At 44.6% G+C, this 19,135-nt stretch overlaps 1 protein-coding gene across 1 annotated transcript; it reads right to left on the bottom strand.

The window, feature by feature from the left end:
* Positions 1-1,465: 1,465 nt before the first annotated feature.
* Positions 1,466-17,172, bottom strand: ABRAXAS2 (abraxas 2, BRISC complex subunit). Its single transcript, XM_040071804.2, has 9 exons — positions 17,073-17,172; positions 15,560-15,650; positions 12,573-12,609; positions 10,593-10,659; positions 9,986-10,176; positions 9,325-9,444; positions 8,564-8,648; positions 6,948-7,062; positions 1,466-3,716 (listed from the first exon to the last, which is right to left on the bottom strand). The coding sequence occupies exons 1-9, from the start codon at positions 17,142-17,144 to the stop codon at positions 3,247-3,249; spliced, it is 1,248 nt and encodes a 415-aa protein (XP_039927738.1). The 5' UTR covers positions 17,145-17,172; the 3' UTR covers positions 1,466-3,246.
* Between the last annotated feature and the right edge of the window lie 1,963 nt (positions 17,173-19,135).

Here is a 19,135-nt window from a genome sequence, read left to right as displayed (position 1 = left end):
GGTGTTCAAGTACTTACCAGTTTACTAATGAAACTCTAATTAAATTCTGTTTTCTTCCCAAATCCATAAGCTACAGAAGAGAGCACTATAAAGGTACATGCAAATACCCCCACGAATCTAACAGGACAGAGATATGTGTGTGTGAAACCACAGATATTCGAGAGAAAAGAGAAAGCCAGAGGAACATTCACCTCAAAGGAGGCCAGAGCCCAACACCTTCTCAGCTGATCTACACACTGCTCAGAGGCAGAACCATGGGAAGAACCAAGCACAGCACTTCTGTTATCAAAAAAACCTTAAAATAAACCTTGCAGCACCAAAAAAAAGCAAAGTTTCAGAGTGATTCTAGTTACATTCAATGTACTCAGAAGCATCTTCCCACTTAACAGGGGTTTTATCAGTTTGCTTATCTTATATTATCTTGATGCTACACCAACAGTAACAGCTTCTCTTTACATGTTAAGTCAGGACATCAGAGGCAGTGAAATGATCCCAGAGATGTGAGACACGAACTCAAAACCTGCACAGTCATGAATATGCCAAGATTAACAATGCTCACAAGTCCTTCTGCAACCATCTTCCATCCCATAAGCAAAGACAGGACTTGGAGACTCCCAGAGTGTCAATCCAAGCTAATTTCAGAAATATTTGATGATGCTTTTGTAAGCATATGTGATAGTTCTAATTCATTGAGCCTTCCATATGCTGCATCCCTGTTCTTCTTACTATCAACAGTCAGAGGAGCAATAAGAGTAAATTTGGAAATAAAGGAAACAGGAGTTCCAGGTTTCTCACAATCCACCAGAAAATATTTTGTTGTACCAGGGAAACTCCAGGATTTGGAACTGAAGGACACAGAAGCCAATTTTCAGTAGCTTTTCCTCAATGCTGCCTCCCTGTTAGAGAGAGGACACAGCCACAGGCCCTGCTCCTGGGAATCACCAACAGGGACTGTCCAGGAGTGAGACTGGAAACCTGGTGTTTCACAGGTGTGAAACTCCACGAGTTAGGATTAAAGCTGCTCCCTGTGGACTTCTGAAGGATCACAACCCACCACTGTCGTTTTTAACAGGACTGTCATGAAAACTGCAAAGTCTAAGCAGGTGGTTTTTTTCCCAGAATATTACCTACATTAAAAAAAAAAAAAAAAAAAAATCATAAAACCACACCCTTTGTTCTTCTGAGTCAGCAGTTACAGTGAATGAAAATACCTGCAGGCAGGCACTGGCTGGAGGGCACGATGACACACCTGTCCCACCTACACGGTGCATGGAAAACCAAGCAGAACTCTGAATATTTTTTGTTAAATAACCCCAGAATTCAAGGATCTTGTATAAACATAAGCACACGTGTGAGGCGCGGAACATCTCTGTCACATCCCCTCAGTCCCCCAAGCGGAGCAGCCTGAACAAACCGCTTCTGCTTCCTCCACCAGCGTGGAACCTGACCAAGCACTAAAATCCACGGCAGGATTAAATAAGATTTTATTGTCACATTAAACTGCTTTGTCAGAGATGTACATTTTGCAGGTTTCTGTGCAGGATAAAAATGAAGAGACGGTGGCTGCCGAGCTGTCAGTTCTGATTCCAGCATGGACACGTTCACACCTGAGCCACAGGCGCTCGCAGGCGGTGACTCCTCAGAGGTCTCTGTTCCAGGGATTGCAACGCTCCAAGATAAAAATCCATCCAGTTAAGGCTAATGAGAACGATGTAAAACAGATAAAACCAGAGCACTAGATGTTTAAAGGTGGACACTCAGTAGAAGAGTGGCAATTTTAACGTCTCATTTTTTTCCCAAAGTTATTTTGCTTAATTTAAAACAGGTAAGGAAGGGGGTAATGAACAGACTTTTGCCTATGGATACGATCCAAAAGTCTAAAATTTCAGTGTGTAAACTTGAGATATTTAAAATTTTGAAACAGCTGCTTTGCTGTTCTGGGTGTAAACCAAAGAAGTGGCCATTGATACCTCGAAGTGATAAATGCTGCAGATAACCTCATCTTAAAATGTGTATTTTCTCATTTACACATCAGGGAAAAAGTCCAATAATACAAACTCCTTAGTGGCACAATTTCACATGTTTTGGGCAACGTTAGCATACAAGCAGTATTTAAATAAAAGTAAGTGCATCCAAACATGAAATCCTCTAAATATACCACACTTCATTTATCCCAAACGGCGGTTTTCTGACAAGAGCTGTAATTCAAATTAAAATAATCATTTACATGTTTCACCCAGAGGAAAAGAGGTAATAAACCCAGGGGACTCTCCAAACAATCTTCTCCTACCCCATCCCCTATTTATCATGTAAAATAACTCATCTAGAAGCATAAATCCAATACTCAGATGCAAATAAAATGCAAGTAGCAGTCTCTGATGTTTGTAATTTGCAGACTCCAAAGTCCAATCATGATGGAATTTACTACTTCTATCGGCCATTTACTCCTGTATGTGCACTTCATATTTATGCTAAAAGAACACATGAGACAATAAATGAGGCTAGTGTGGCGTAAAGTCATTGTAAACCCAGTGAAACCAGAATAATTCCATTTATGACATTCATCTGGATGATTTACCAGGCATCCCACCCCCCTCAACACCCTTTACACAAAAAAAAGGCAACCATCAGTTGAAGTGAGACACATTCTGTTTGTAAAAAGGTCGGACCAAGCCCCTCCTCTGATGAGGGCATGCCCACAGAAGGAGGCTGACCACATCTTTTTCCGATCAGGCTTCTCAGAATTATCAAAATTTCTTCGCTTGCAAAGGCCAATTTGGCTTACCGTAGAAAGCTATTCTGAAGGCGGATGATACATTTATTATTCCCTTTCAAAAATTAAAATTCAAGGCATGATAGTGCAAGAGGTAAGTTTTGATTTGAGAACATTATCTGTAGACTAACTGTGCTTAGTTACTACATCCCAATTTATTGTCTTAAAGAAAATATGGCAACAAAAAGCTACAAGATCTCTATAAATCTCATTTTGCCTAAATTTACCAGTACATCCATGAACCTCATCGGTATTAGTACAACTTGATTATCCTAATGATTCCATTATAAAACTTGCAAAATGTATCACAAGGTGAATAAACCATCTAGTGCAAGTCTTCTACATTTCGTGTGCACAGTAATCCTGTGTAGTTCATTTCCTCCGGGTTAAATCCCCAAAATCTCTCGGTAACGATGATGAGAAAAAACCAGCGTCCCGTGGATTTTTTTGTTTGTTTTGTTTCCCCCCCCCTATCAAATCTGAGAAGTTTGAGTGTTCCTGGAATCACCATCGGGATGTGCTGAAGGTCGGGACTCCCTCGTCTGTGAGTATTCACTGTCAGAGGACTCTGTGGGTTCAAGCAAATTCTCATAATCACTGTCTTCTGATTCGTCGACATTGTCAGCCAGCGCTCTTTGGGAGGACGGCATGGATGCTCCATTGCCAGAGTACTTCAATCCTGCGCTCGTGGGAACGTAACTGGAAGAACCCACCGCCTGAGGCCGAGGCATGAAGAGGCTGCTGCTCTCCAGGAGCCCGGGGCTGCCGGAACTGTCTTGGGCGCTCGTGTTGAAATCCGAGTACGGCGGGGGAGGATCGGACGCGTCGGAATCTTCGAGCGTGCAGCCTTCCACAGCAAAGCCAGTGTAGGACAGCCGGGGAACGAACGAGGGCTCCACGTTATCTGTCGGCATTTGCCTGCTTAAAATTGCCTGCTGCATTCCTACAAAGCAAAGAACAGGGGGTATTTAACGCTTTCTTGGACACGTGCTCCACTGAGCTGTGACCACCTCGCCTGTCCTCTTCTCCTTCTTTCTGCTTGTTATCAAATGCTCATCCCTGGCACTGCTTTCCAACTCCAGCACTGGATCCTGTGCTCTCGGTCTGCTCTACTCATCTTTCTGATTTTAGGCTTATAGAGCCATCAACACACTACCCCTGCCCGTCACATCGAATCCAGCTGAACACTGAATCCTACTCTCTGAGCTCGACAAAATTCGCTAAATCTAGCGGTGCGGCCACGAAGCTCATCAGGATCAGCGCAGCTCAATTATCCCATTTCAAACCCAAAATGAGTCAGAAAGCAAATAAACTATCCAAGTGCAAGCATGCTACACTTTCATGTGCGGTCATCCTGTACAGATAATTTCCTCCAGTTTAAGCTCCCAAAGATCACAGCTACAGGATGTTTCCACAGCCTGTCACTGCTTCCACCTTGAATTTTCTCTGTATTTTTAAGCTTCTCCTCACATCAAAAAGCCTCTGTGTTAGGGCTCAATCTGCCTGTTCCTCTCCTCCTGTGTTTTATTCAGTAAAACTCAACTCGCTTTTCATCCACAAAAATTGGTATTTGATATTGTACCTTAAAAATATGACTTTGTACTTTTTCTTTCAATGCCCCTTTTGCTAGGGGACAATCTCATAACGATTGCAAAGAAATCACCCTGTCTTCTTCCCTCAAATTATTATTTTAAAAACTGCACTCACATTAAAAATCTAAATGATGGAATTACAGCTGGAAGCGTAGCAGGGTATCAGAACAGGAATGTGAAAGTCATCTTAAATGAGCTGATTTGGAAAATAATTTGAGGAAGACGTGCACAGGAATAATGAACTGCAAAAGCTGTGAAATGAGGAACACTTGGATCTTTCTGCAGAAAAGAAATGTGATTTATCTAAACTATAGATATCAATATGCATAAGGTATGCTCAGCTGTGGAGATACAGGTATGGATCATTTCCATAGTTGTTAAAAATACAACTGGAATATGTGTACCTATAAAAACACCACAGTTTAAAAAATAGGGAGAACTGGAGAAATGCTACAAAACACAAGGACTTGGCAGAGATCTAATAATCATGACCTAAGAGGAAAGGCTGGAATACCTGGGATTAGTAGGGAAGACTGAAGAAAGCATTTTATTCTTAAATGTGCCTAAGAGGCTGCTGCAGAAAGGTAAACTTGAGTACTGTACACTAGACACAAGGAAAGACTTCCTGGCAGGAAGTTTTGTTAAGCACTGGGAGAGGCTGAAGTTTTTGACTGGTTCCTAAGGGGTTATTAAGCAACAAACCTGCCAGGGCTGACACTGGAATGTGTAAGGAGATGGACACAACGGGATCAGCTCTATTTACTGTAACACCATATTTCTGGAGAAACCCCAAATGGAGAGTGAGAGCTCCTTTAACCACTGAGATGTCTCTTGGGAATAAAAAGAGTATTTCCCTCAGACAGCACTCCATTTCTGGGCCACAACAGGAGAACTGCAGCTGGAGATTTCCTGGCATCTGGGAAGTGCACAGCCCTCACCAAAGCCTGGAACATCCTGCTATCACAGAACTATTTCAGTGATCTGGCAACTGAAGTCTCAATGGCTTTTTAAAAGGAGTGTTTAAGTCATAACCTGTTAACCCAAAGTTTGAAAGAACGCCGAGCTCTCGCACAATGCTCCCGCAGGAATTGGGATCAAACGCTCCCTTTTCCTCACTAAAACCGAGGAAATTCTCCCAGCATTGAGCAAGTGAGGGAACAGAAGGCCAGATTCACTAATTAACTACTCACATCTAAAAATACTGCAGAGCTCCAAGCTGCATGTTTTCTTGTTTCAGCCCTCTCACATGATTCTCTGCTCTGGCATGAATTCTCAGTCCAGCATTTGCATCTCCCTGGTAGTACCTAGAGCTGAACACTGACTGCTCTTCCTCCTCCTCCCCCAGCTTTTCCCATCTGTGCTGGGACCAGTTCCAGTCACACTAAATACCCACCTCTGCTTCCCCATAGTAGCAGTTCCCTGCCTACTTCATCTCCAGCCAAGCAGGAAACAGCAGTGACTCATTTACTTCCACCTTTTAAATGGTCCTGGCCTAATCCTGGCTCTGTCACCTTATCTTTGAGGTTCAGAGAAAGAAGAACTCGGGCTGACAGATCAAACTGTGCACTAAAATGCTCATGTGATAACAGTACCTTGCTGCCTGGAGAAAAATTAAAATACCAGTCACAGCAGCAGCAGGCCCATTGCAGAGTTTAGGGTGTTCACCCACCTAAAGCATCTTTTTGTCACACGCTGCTTTAGGTAACAGGATAAGAAATAACAAAAAACACCTCGTAGCTAAAATGACAAAATTTCATTATTTTTGCTTATCGTTTCAAAACATGGGTAAAAAGAGGCAGTGTTTGCTGAAATGTGTAATTTGCTTATGAATTATTTAGGTTTTTATCTTAATTCCCATTAAGCCTGTTCTCTGCCCCTACTCTCTACCTTCAGTCTTCCCTCGCACTCACAAATTCAATTAGATCAGCAATGCTTCTTTGGTCAGAACCAAGGGTTTCACAAAACTTATCTAATGCTAACCAAAGTCCCCTGAGGCCACAGTCAGTTTTTAGGAAGGAGGGAGAGTGTGGCAATCAGCCAAATCTGCTCACACAGCAAGGCTCACTGACTCAGGAAATTATGGAGCAGCAAAGTAAGATGAACAACACCTACAATGATTTACTTCAACACTGAAAAGTGGTATTTCAATGCTGAACATTTATCACTAAGTTAGCAAATGGGAGTAAAGGCTTTATAAAACCACGGATAGCTCCTGGCCTGTGAGCACAGTACCCTGTTTCTTTCCTTCAAGAAGAATCTCTCCAGTTTTTAGCTTCCCCCCCCCCCCTTCTTTTTTTCCTACAACTGATCTTTTCCTGTGTTATTTCCAGAACTGACTTGCTCATTCTTTCTTTACAGTGTTGTCTCTCCTATATTTTAAGCTTGCTAACACTGGATGATTCCAGCAGAAGTACCTGCAACACACACGTGTCATTCAACATACATCCATCATATTGCCCTTCCCAATGGGATGTTTTTTCCCATGAATTATCAGCAATTTAACAATTTTTTTAACTCCACAAAACCTTTTCTCCTCACAGCACCTGTTTCTGAAAAATAAAAAAAATTAAAAGGCAACTTACTTATTTCTTGTTCTTTTTCATTCTTCTTTTGTGCGATTTGTCTTTTCAACTTGTTAACATCAGCTTGGAAAGATTCAACAACACGTTCACTTTTTTCTACATCTATACATACTGCCTGGGAGAAAAACATAAGATATGCTAAGATTGGGCAAAAAACATAGGAAATAGTTTCAGGACAACATTAACAAAGCTATTTCCAGACAAAAAGCCATTGAAGCACAAAACTAAAAGCAGGATTTAACTGTAGCAGAAATACTCAGCCTCAAGATTGTTTTCTTTACTGGCTGTTGCTGCATTGTAGGAAAAGCATTTCCAAATAATTCATCCTGACAGAAGATTTGTAATAAGATCCAAAACTGGTTAGTGTCCCATCCCTGGAAGTGTTCAGGATGGATGAGGCTCGGAGCAAGCTGGGATGAGCTTTAAGGTCCCTTCCCACCCAAAGCATTCTGTGGTCTTATGAAATTAAGTATTTGTCATGATCACTTCCAGGCACGATGATTCCAACATCCCGTTCCAATGTCTGACAGCCCCCTCAGGATAAAAATTGCTCCTAATCTCCAATCTGAACCTCCTCTGGTGCAACTTGAGGTGGTTTCCTCTCCTCCTGTCGCTTGTTACCTGGGAGAAGGGAGCAACGATGTCTCCCCTCAGCCTCCTTTTCTCCAGGCTAAAGAAGCCCATTTCCATTTTTTTTCAGACAGTAATTGAAACAACAGCAGAGCACAGAGGATAGCCCTGCTCCTGACAGGAACAGCACTACAGAATAATGCCACTGGCTAATGGATACATCTCTGAAGAGAACCTTTCCTATTCCCTGAAGCTGCCGTGGAGGTGTCTGCCCTCCCCGCCTTCCAAAGGAGGTTGGAAGGTGCAAGTTCCCAGTGAGAAAGAGCAGCTCCCCCTGTGCAGGCAGGTGCAGGGCATGGCTGGAGGGATTACTCCTTGTTCCTGCTCCAGGAGCCAACAGAGCTGAGCCGGACCAGAAACACGAATCCCCCCAGGGCAGACGCAAAGGGAAAGCCTGGGAACAAGCTGTGACTGCAGCACAATTAGCAGATGCGTGAGCTCCCGGGGCAGCACAGCTCCGCTGCTCTTCACACAGGACAAGCTGTGAACTGACAAGCTCACAATGAGCAGAGCTGACACTCCAGGCATTTTCAGATGCTTTGGCACATTTGGAGCAGGATTCACTCATGCTCCACACAAAATGTTCACGAGTTTTTAACTAACAGATGGTGCTCTGCTCATGCTCCATACCCAGAGCCAGGAGTCATTTTTAAACCTCTGCAAATCCCTACAGCCTTCAGCAGGGCTTCTCTTCCCTGCAAACCCTTAAAAATGACTAACACCTCCCAGAAATCACTAAGTATTAAATCATTTACTTGCAAAAGAGAAAAAACTGGTGCTATTTGTACCAACCACTTTCACAGAAGCCACTGAAAATGCTCACATTAAACAGAAACTGAAACACTTAAAATCAGACTTATTTTCCTACAGTTTATGATAATTGTTTATGAGCTGTAAAAAACTCCATCTCCTCCACTCCTGCTTAACCGAAGGATGAATAAAAGATGCCACATACATACAGACCAACGTGGAGTAAAGGATGTTACCTGTACTTTTTCCTGAAGTGCATTATAAACCTGATAGATAGCCCTGATGTCCTTCATCACTCCATCTTTGTCAAAAAAATCAGTACTAAAAATGAAAACAAAGCAGAAATTGTGAGAAAAGACAATATGGGTTTCTAGCTCGTGCTGTCTTTGAATTCCTGTTAAGCAGTCTATCACTGTATTTTTAAAATGTATCTTATTGCTAAATATGCTATTTTAGAAATAGTATATTGCTAAAAATGTACCATACTGTCACCAACAAAAATTCAGACAGCAGCATATTCAATACCAAAATTCCTTCTGGAACAATAAAGTCTCATTGGACTAAGATTAAACTTGTGCCAAAATCTTTACGCTCGTATAATTTCATTGTTAACAGCCAGAAAAGCTACTTTGAATTTATGGCATTTAATTGAAAATACTTCAGAAAAACATCAAGAATTCAATGCTTCTGAGGCAGAGTTCAATTCTGCACACAGAATTCCTTGGGGAGGTGGGTGGAAATCAAGTCAGAAGCCTCCAGCATGAAGGGACCCAGCATGGACTGGCCACACCAACTCTGCTTTTCTGAAGAGTGCACCGAGTTCCCTTGGTTCTTCTACAAGATCCAATTCTAACCAGGAAAAAAGCACTCTGGAAACTGACCACTCTCCTCCAGGGACTGGTATTTTGCTGCTCAACAAGCACATTTGTAGCATTCTCTGTGAGGTACAGAGTGTAGAGCTTGATGACTACTTTGTTCAAAAAGGAAAAGTCCTTACCCATGTTCCTTAATAACTTTGGCATAATTCTGAGAAGTATTTGGCACTGAAGAAACTTTGTATTCCTGTTGACTAGTGTTGCCTAAATTAGGAATAGTAAGTGACACCCTTTGATTATACCTGCAGAGAAAGTTCAGAAAGATTTCTTAATTCATTTGAAAATGAATCTTTACAAAAGCCTTGCTAATAGCTCACCCCTCTGATGATAAGAACTCATCTAATTTTAAAGCTTTTGCATTAAGTTTGTTATAAAAGCAGCTGAATATTACAAGTTCTGTTCAAAATAAATGCAGGATCAAAAACTCCCTTAGTATAGGGCCATCTCCACCCTCTTAGAACCTTTGAAAGGTACACTCAAACTACCAGAGATACGTTCAGGTCCACTAGAAGAAACGTGGTAGTTTCTGATGTCTCTTAAAATAGATTTTTTTTTTTTAATCTGATGATTTAGAGATCGAAAAGAATTTCTGCTCACCCTAATTTATAAATTATTTGCACAAAAAAAAAACCCCAACAACACTCATCATTAACAAGCACTCCAAGACATCACTGGACAAAGGCTTCTTTAAGTGCAATTGTAAAAACTCCTAAGTAGTTTAAAAAACAGCAGGAAAAAGCAGAACAAAGGATGAGGACTGGCTCATTGACAGGGTTTGCTCACCTTCGGTTTGGTCTAAAAAGGACATATTCTAAAGCATGTGTTGAGTTATTTGCAGTGGAAATGAAGCTGAAGAGAAGGAAGACGAGATCAGGCACTCCAAGGATGTGTGTCAGCTGTTTGTGAATGATGTGCTCTCTGTATGACATCTGCTGCTGGGTGTTTCTCCTAAATCTGTACCATCCAATAACGTTCTGTAATCAAAGTACATCAGGAAAAACCCACAGTGTTACCTGAGAGACACAGATTTGCCTTCTGAGAACACAGGGGCTGAAACTGTGGTATCACCATCACCCAAAAGCTTTAGCACAACGAAACAAACTCAATTCCTCGAGATTTGAGTTTGAGATGTCAATACAGCCCTACACTTTTGGAGACCTACACTTAAATCATTTGCATTTCTTCAAGGAAATTAGACATTGCCCCCAGTTTAATCTAAGCACTACAAATCCAACAGCTTCTGTATAGGATAAGCCCTGGATCAAAACAAACCATCAGATTGAGAAGGAAAGTATTTATTCTAGTTAACCACCTTTTTTTTTTCTTTCATTTGCTTTCCAAACTCACTCTTTCTAATGCCTACAACAGGAGGAAAAGATAGAAAACTTACTTTTCTTCGGTCTTTGAGAATCCTGTCCAAACTCTCCTCGTTAACTTTGCCTGCATAGTCATAAAAGCTTGAAGAAGAAGGAAGAGAGAAAGGTAGGTACACAGTTTATACACACATATTATACATAAAGTAAATAATTGATACTTTGAGTGTTCTACGAGTAGATGGCATTCTAGACAGTACAAAGCAACTTCCAGAGCCTTACTTTTAGAGAGAGAAATGCACTGTGCAATTTTACTTTGACCAGCACTCTGTAAAACCCTGCTCTCATCATCAGAAGCCTATCAGCCCAGAAGAAATGAAAGCAGGACCATTTTAGATGCAAGTCCAAATCAATTTCTTGAGCTCCAATCCTTCCACTGCACTCACAGGGTTGGATCCTTGAAGCCAGAAGAGTCAGGAATAATTCAAATTATCATGGTCTTTCCAGATGGTTCTGCTTCTACAGCTGAACCCAAACCCTGACATGTTGTTATTTTGTGGGCATGACATATTTAGGATTTTATAAATCTGCCTATGCAGACAGGTTTAGAAATTCAGGTAGATCAGAGTGCATGATAAAAGTAAAAACATTTGAAAACAGACTCCTCCTTGGACTCTTTCAAGAGCTGACACTAACACCTAAAGCAGTGCAGGAAAACGCTCTGGTTTAGGGGTCTATGACTTCAATTTTTGGGGTGTGGGCTAAAAAACCACCAAATCCTGAGCTCAGTGCTTGGCTGGTAAATAAAGGTGGAAATACCATTTGCTTCAAGGCGTAAGTTGCTGTGAAAACTCAGGCTACAACTAATGACAAATTTGAGACACTATGTTACATCTGCACAATTTTTTCAGTTTGTGTTTGCAGTATTAATTTCTAATCCTGGCAAGCAGTGGGTATCCAACTCTTTCTCTGCCTGTGCTTTACAGGAATAACCAACAGCACGCTCTGGTCCTGATAAAAAGTGTCTCAGCTGTGAGTTTCTGTGCTGTGCAGTAAATGAATTCATCAGCTTTCCTGAGCAGCAGCACGCCGTGAGATCCTGCCTGCTCCCCTTCCTCCATCAGCTCTGGCACTAACAACCAACTCCTTGCCTGGGGGAAGCAGGGAACGTGATCCGTGTGGATATGTGCTGCACAAAGCATCCCTGGCATCCAGGAGGAGCTGACCAGACACTGGGATATTATCTCCATGTGTGGAGTCTGCAGCATTTAAATCACTGGGTTAAGAGTACCCTCTCTGTAATTAGCAGCCAGCAAGTGACTGACTGCAGCTTTTCTCTTTAATGCAACCAGTGGCAATCATAATGTCTAAGCTACTGTGTCTTCTTAATTGGCTGGAAATCTCTCAAGACAAGAGAAGATTAATTGGGAATTCCTTCTCAAAAGGAGTTCTAGACAGCGCTTCAGAAGCCTGCACTGTGTAACAAGTGAAGACTATAGAGAAAATCTACATGTAAATAGATGGAAGCTGTTAAACAGAATATATTAGCCCCATATTTAATTTAAATTCTGGAGTTCAGGAGATCAGAAGGCAAAAATAACCAGAAAGCTGAAAATTTTACAATAATTAGATGGTGCAGGTTGGAACCACTAAGCACAAACCAACTTGTTAACCCAGCAAGTTACCAGGGTTAGGGCACACAGGGGATGCTGTGACCCACCAGGCCCAGGCAGAGCCAGCCTAAGACTACAATAATTTAAATTGATTTTGACATTCATCCTCATCATCAGAGTGATATGAGCTGACCTGACTGCTGCCCTGCCTCCACCAGCTACACAAGATGAAAATCCAAGGAGAGAGAGAAATAAACCCCTGCCAAGCCACACTAAAACTGTAAACTCCTACTTTGATTGCCATGGTTGGTGCCATTTCCGTGTGTTTCTGTAAAACCAGATGAGCAAACGCTGCTAGGGACATTTGAAATGCTAATATATTGCAGGGAGCTCCTTACTTTTATATTCTGCAGCCACCACAGCAAGACAACAAAAGAAGCTTACCTAAAGAGTTTTGAACAAGGCTCATGGTTATGGATTTCTGCAACAACAAACAAACAAACAAAAAAAGTGACATATGTCCAACTGCTCCTGGCAAAGAGAAATTACAGTGGCATATCTTGCATGAACTTTCCACATCAGAGCTACTGAGCAAGAAACATTTGTGTCAGACCACACATTGCCCTTAATGTCTCAACACGATGACACAGCACCATGCCAAGAAAACTGCATTCACTTTATCATTTGCACTTTTACATAGAAAAATATTTTAATAAGCAAGGCATACACTTGCTCAGATACACAGAGATTTATCTGAGCCTCAAATACACACTTTTTGTAACTATTTGATAGTTACAAACTCCTCACAAAGGAATTTCTGATTTTTTGTTTTATTTTTTTTTTCTACACCTTTCCACAACAGCTTACTTGCATCCATATGCATTGTTTATTACAGCAGCAAGGAATAAAAAAGGGATGGGGAAGAGAACCTCTGAAATATTATATGTTGTAGTGTTTAAAGAGGCAAGGCAAACAGAATCCCTAATGAGAAAAGGGGTTAAAAGCAATTTCAAAACATTTAGCTGCACTTTATAATTCTGGTACATGAAATATTAAGAAGTCAGGGCAGTATTTTTTCATTGAGAAGGTTGTGATAAATGCTAGGATACTTATTAAATCAGCAAAGGTTGTAACATGCCAGCAATCTCAGAGGAGAGAGAGAAAAGAGTAAAAATCTAATCTTACACTGTTTTTCCAACATCAAGCATGACTTTTTTTTTTTCAGGGGCTTGGAGCAACCTGGTCTAGTGGAAGGTGTCCCTGCCCATGGAAGGAGGTGGAACAAGGTGGGGTTTAAGGTCCCCTCCAACCCAAACCATCCTGTGAGGGATTCTGTGAGGACACAGCACAAATATTCCCAGCTCCTGCAGCAGAACCCCACTGGAGCTGAGCAGTGACTTTGTTCAGGCTCTGCCTCCCTGCAGTGATTCACCACCTGCTGCTGCCATCTCAGCAGAGGCACCAGCGCGTGGATCACAGCTCCCAACAACAGCAGAACAGCAGCAGCCAGCACACATGCACAGCTCAGCACCCATGCACAGCTCAGCACCCATGCACCCCTCAGCACACGTGGTGTCTATCAAAACAAGGCCCTGAGCATCCATTCCAGGCACACTGCCTGAGAAACTGCACATTCTCACTGGCAAGAACTCCTCGGGATGCTGCTGTTAAGAGTTACTGACTCCCTTTATTTGATATAAAGTTACATCAACTCTAATATTTACACATCATCATGCAGGCAGCTGTGGAAACAACCTGCTAACAAAGCCAGTAAGTACAATTACTCCAGCTTAGACCAATTCCTTCCAGCAACTACACTGACTGCAACAACATTCTTGACTCTTGGGTAATGATGTTGCTACACAGACCTCGACTTTGAGAAACAGGAACCAAGAAGCCTCCTGCTCAGACCTCAGGAAGCAGCCAACATTTTAAATTTAAGGTTTGCACATTGACTTATTTATATATATTTATGTATCTAGTACACATATTATGTACACACACTTATATATTTAAACACCATCACTAAGGAGAAACAAAAGAAAGTTAAAAGTCATCTGTGACAATAGTGCCACAAAACTGTCAATCTTGTGAGCTGAACTCTGTCAATGTCATGAGCTGAACTGGGAGTCCAAGAGTAAATTCTGATTAATAAATATTGAAGTCAAAATGGCTAATTAAAAAGAGATATCCAGGAGGTCTTCAGGAGTGGGTAATTTCCATTTTCATGAAGTCACTGTGACCAATAATGCGACAAAGGGGTGATTTGAAAAGGGAGCAGTTTTTAACACCACAAACACTTGGTTTAGGAAACCAGGCCAAGGCTGTGGGTGGTGACATCACTGCCACCAATAACCAAGATCAGTGACCACTGAAGAGCAAGGTCTGATTTAAAAACCTAAAAATGACTGGCTCTGTCAGTTTTGTCTGAACACACAGAGCCATCAGCAACACTCTGACAGTCATTATATGCAAACACAAAAAATGCTACACCTTTATCCTCTGTCATTTAGCTCGTAACTGACACTTCACAGTAAATTTACCACCTGTGTTCTCTTAGGAATAACCAGAACAGGAAACTCCTCAACCTTCTGGAGTCCAGAGCACAAAACCACTGCAAGGTGGGAAATCTCTTGGGATGTAACGTGGTACCACTGCATATGCTCACAGATCACTTGTTTTGTGTCAGAATAATACCTGAGAGTCAATCTGTTTGTGTTTTCACTGAGCTTTATGCACACCCTACTTTGTTGTCTGGGATCACATTCACAAAGCCAGGTATTTGAGAAGGTTTAAATACATTTTAACAGCTGGTTATATATCCAGAAATAAAAAGGCAGTTTCTTTCGGGGCTTTCCTATTTCTATAAACCAAACATGCACCAGCTTCTCACTCATGTCTAAAAAAATCTCCTTCAACCAACACTTAACAGCAAGATGTTTGCTCTCTATTTAGTTTTTACAACACATCAGCTGTACAGAACTTGTGCCTATCAACAAATTGTCTGGCAAATATTCCTTGTCCAGTCCTGCTGTGACAGTTTATGATGTCACCAACCCCCAGCCATCCACCCAAACCTACTACTGAAAATCTGCCCCTTTCAGTATCAATAAATCAAGCAATGAATTCATTTTATTTTGAGTACATGCTCTATTTAGGCAACTGTATCCAGCAGGAAATCCCCCACAGTAATTTTTCCATCATGGAATGCAGACAAGTATCTTCAATACATAATCCTTCCTCCATAAAAGGAGGTGCATAGAGCCCCTGTAACTTGCAACGATTTGTTTCCTTTCCTCACATCTCAAGCACAAACACACAGACACTGTAGCAAACGTGATCCTGAGGGTCTGACACGCCCTGTGATGATCTCCTACCAGAAGCAATCCTTAATGAAACCTGAGCAGCGCCTGTTTCAGAACATCACTTACCTATCACTTGTAGAAATTCAGTGTTGCTGATCTGTGAATCACTAATGCTAAAAGTCTCTTCTTGTCTCACCTCTCCCAGCAGAAATCCTTCCTGCAATTTTAAAAGAAAAGAAAAGATTAAAAATAGAAAAAAAAACCCCACTATATGCAGTCATTTACTGTAACTTTCTTAGCTTCAAGCTGAAACAAAGATGAAGTCTGAACGACACATCTCAGCTGCAGTGGGTATAAACTGCCCTGAGGTTTTACCAAAGGTGATTTTCTGCTTTTCCAGCATCCTTTTACAGCACGGCAGGGATGGGCTGACCAAAAGGAACATTCTACACACAATGAACACAAGGCAAACACATCAAAAAAGGGAGGGCTCTGCCCCAGCCCCACGGGGAAAAGAAGGAGGCCTGAGCTCCACGCTGCTCTGCTCCAGCAAAGCCAAGGGAAGAGGCGTTTAAACCTGCAGGGACTTACACAGATTTTAGTGTGGAGATTGGGCTGGACCCTGAACAATGCTGGGGATTGCAAAACCCAGAAGACAATTTAAAAGTAAGGCAATTTTGAGGCAAATTAATTTATTCTCCATCCCTCCCCAAAATGAAGAAGGAGACTGAGCTGGAATCAGGAGGTTTTGGCACAGAGTGCAGAGGAAAAGAGCAAGCTCAGGCTAAAAACGTGCCAAGGAAACCGAGGGATTCAGGAACACCCCGGCTCTGCACTGCGCCCGTGGTCAGTCGCAGCTGCTGGAACGCTGCTCATGGAGCTTTTACAGGAGCGTTTTCCTCGCATAAGCCGTGTCCTGCAGGAGCCCCACCCTGGGGGGAGCCTCCCGGGCACCCCACATCCCGCCCGGGCACCCCATATCCCGGGGAACAGCCGGGACATCCCACGGGGAGCACCCCTGGCACCCCACATCCCGGACATCCCACGGGGAGCACCCCTGGCACCCCACATCCCGGGAAACAGCCCGGACATCCCACGTGGAGCACCCCTGGTACCCCACATCCAGGACATCCCACGGGGAGCACCCCTGGCACCCCACATCCTGGGAAACAGCCCGGACATCCCACCGGGAGCACCCCTGGCACCCCACATCCCGGGGGCAGCATCCCGCGGAGCCCACATCCCGCTCCGACACGCCACAGCCCGCCCCGACACCCCACATCCCGCGGGGAGCATACTGGGAACCCCACAGTCCGGGAGAAGCACCCCAAGCACCCCACATCCCAGGGAGCAGCCGGGACACCCCACATCCTTCCCGGGAAGGAGCAAACCCGCCACCCCACATCTCGGGCACCCCGCGGAGCATCCGGAGCACTCCACATGCCGGACATCCCATATCCAGCCCGGACACCCCATATCCCGCCCCGCTGTGTCCGTCTGGGGCCGCCCCCGCCCGCTGCGACCCGCGGCCGGGCCCCACCGGCGGCGGCGCGGCCTAGAAGCTCCGCAGCGCAGCTGCCGGCCGGGGTGCAGCGCGAGAGAGCCCCGCGAGCCCGGGGTGGCGGCGGGGGGCACGTACGTGGTCGGCGCTGCTGTTGGCGCTGCAGTAGCACACGGAGCTGAAGGTGTAGCCGGAGATGGACGCCGCCATGACGGACACACCGCCGCCGCCGCCGCCACGGCGCACGCGCGCCGGACGCACGCCCGCTTCCGGCGGCGCCGCGGGGCCTCATGGGGAGCGTAGTCCCGGGGGGACAGTGGGGTACCAGCGTGGAAAGGATGGGAAAGTGTGGGAGCAGTTGGATCATTGAGTTTGGAACAGACCGCCGAGCCCATCGAGCCCAATCTGTGACCGATCATCACCTTGTCACCCGGCCCAGAGCACTGAGTGACGCGTCCAGGGGTTCCTTGGACACCTCCAGGGGTGGGGACTCCACCACCTCCCGGGGCAGCCCTTTCCAACCTTTAACTGTTGGAGTCCAGGGCGTTCCTTTGGCTGCCCTGGAGGGTCAGGGACCTGGGCAGGGGGGTCTGGGACCCCAGCCCAGAGCTCAGAGAGACACTGGCTTTGATCTCAGTCCATGGGAAAAACTCCCTACACTGAGAGAAGGTTTACAGGCCACAAGAGTGTGAAAAATAGTAGTTTAGCTTATCACAGAGTGAAAAAATAGTAATTTTAGATTCCTAGCATTGAAGTGAATGGGGACAAGATGGAGAATCTGGGGCGTTGTCTCCTTCTTCTTCCTTCTCCTTCCCTCACTTCATTTCTGCAGTGACGTGGCACAAAGTAGTTAGTGAGGATTGGGTCAAAGTAAAGATGACCTTTTTAGTAATAGTGATAGACATTGGTAAGAAATAGTAAATAAGAAATACGCAGCAATTAGTATAAAAGATAAGGACAGCCCAGCTCAGGGGGAGACGTGAGTAGTCCATGCAGCTGCGAACATCTTGTCAGACTCTGAGAAAATTGTAAGATAAGAAACAATAAACGAAGCATGCAACCTTGAAAAATCTAAACCTGAAGACTCCGTCTCTTCCTTCGGTTTGGCACAGAGCTGTGCAGGGGGGCAAAGGACCCTGAAACCACCTGAAAAACGGGGAAAGTCCCCGATATTTAACAACATCTTCTATGAAGATATTCCTTCTGATATCCACCCTGAGCCTCCCCTGGCCCAGGCTGAGGCCGTTCCCTCTCCTCCTGTCCCCGTTCCTGGGAGCAGAGCCCAACCCCCCCGGCTGTCCTCTCCTGTCAGGGAGCTGTGCAGAGCCACAAGGTTCCCCCTGAGCCTCCTTTTCTCCAGGCTCAGCCTCTTTCCAGCTCCCTCAGGAATTCTCCAGCCCCTTCCCAGCTCTGTTCTCTTCCCTGGACACGCTTCCAGCCCCTCAATGTCTGTCGTGATGAGGAACATTGATGTGCTGGAGCTTGTCCAGTGGAGGCCACAAAGGTGATGAGGGAGATGGAGCCCCTCTGCTCTGGGACAGGCTGGGAGAGCTGGGAATGTTCACCTGGAGGGGAGAAACTCCGGGGAGAGCTCAGAGCCCCTGCCAGGGCCCAAAGGGGCTCCAGGAGAGCTGGAGAGCGACTGGGGACAAGGGATGGAGGGGCAGGACACAGGGAATGGCTCCCACTGCCAGAGGGCAGGGCTGGATGGGAGATTGGGAAGAAATGCCGTGGTTCACACACACGGAGCTGTGCAGCACTGCTGTTTATCGCTCTTATTTTCTTACTGAAACACCTTGCAATAAACCTTGTAACAGCAGTAACGTCCGTGACGCTTGCAACGAATAAATATTGAAAAGAATAAACAGGTGGGTTTTTTTAAAACATTGCACTGATTTTCATCGGATCACGGGACGGTTTGAACTGGAAGGGACCTTAAGGACCATTTACTTACAACCCCTGCCATGGGCAGAGACACCTTGCACAGACCGGGTCGCTCCACGGCCAATGCAAACCCCCCTCTCCCAGGACGGGATTTTAGGTGACCGCAGCGATCAGAACCGCAGGGATTAGAAAAGAAAGATCAGCAAAGGCGCCGGGTTTCGGAGCGGGCCGCGTCTCCCCTCACGGCCGGATCACCGAGCGCGGGTCCTCCCGCCCGGGAGCGGCCGCGGCCGCTCCGCCCGCAGCGCTCGCTGGTT

This window comes from Hirundo rustica, chromosome 8, assembly GCF_015227805.2.
Source record: "Hirundo rustica isolate bHirRus1 chromosome 8, bHirRus1.pri.v3, whole genome shotgun sequence".
NCBI lineage: Eukaryota > Metazoa > Chordata > Aves > Passeriformes > Hirundinidae > Hirundo > Hirundo rustica.
This window is presented reverse-complemented; position numbering and strand designations above follow the sequence as displayed.

Bases quoted from the DNA above. Each gene is read 5' to 3' on its own strand.
- ABRAXAS2 (XM_040071804.2), bottom strand. From the start codon at position 17,144: ATGGCGGCGTCCATCTCCGGCTACACCTTCAGCTCCGTGTGCTACTGC. The intron at 15,651-17,072 runs GTACGTGCCCCC...TTAAAATTGCAG, and splicing joins CCAACAGCAGCGCCGACCAC to GAAGGATTTCTGCTGGGAGA. The intron at 9,445-9,985 runs GTGAGCAAACCC...CTTTCTCTGCAG, and splicing joins CTTTTTAGACCAAACCGAAG to GTATAATCAAAGGGTGTCAC.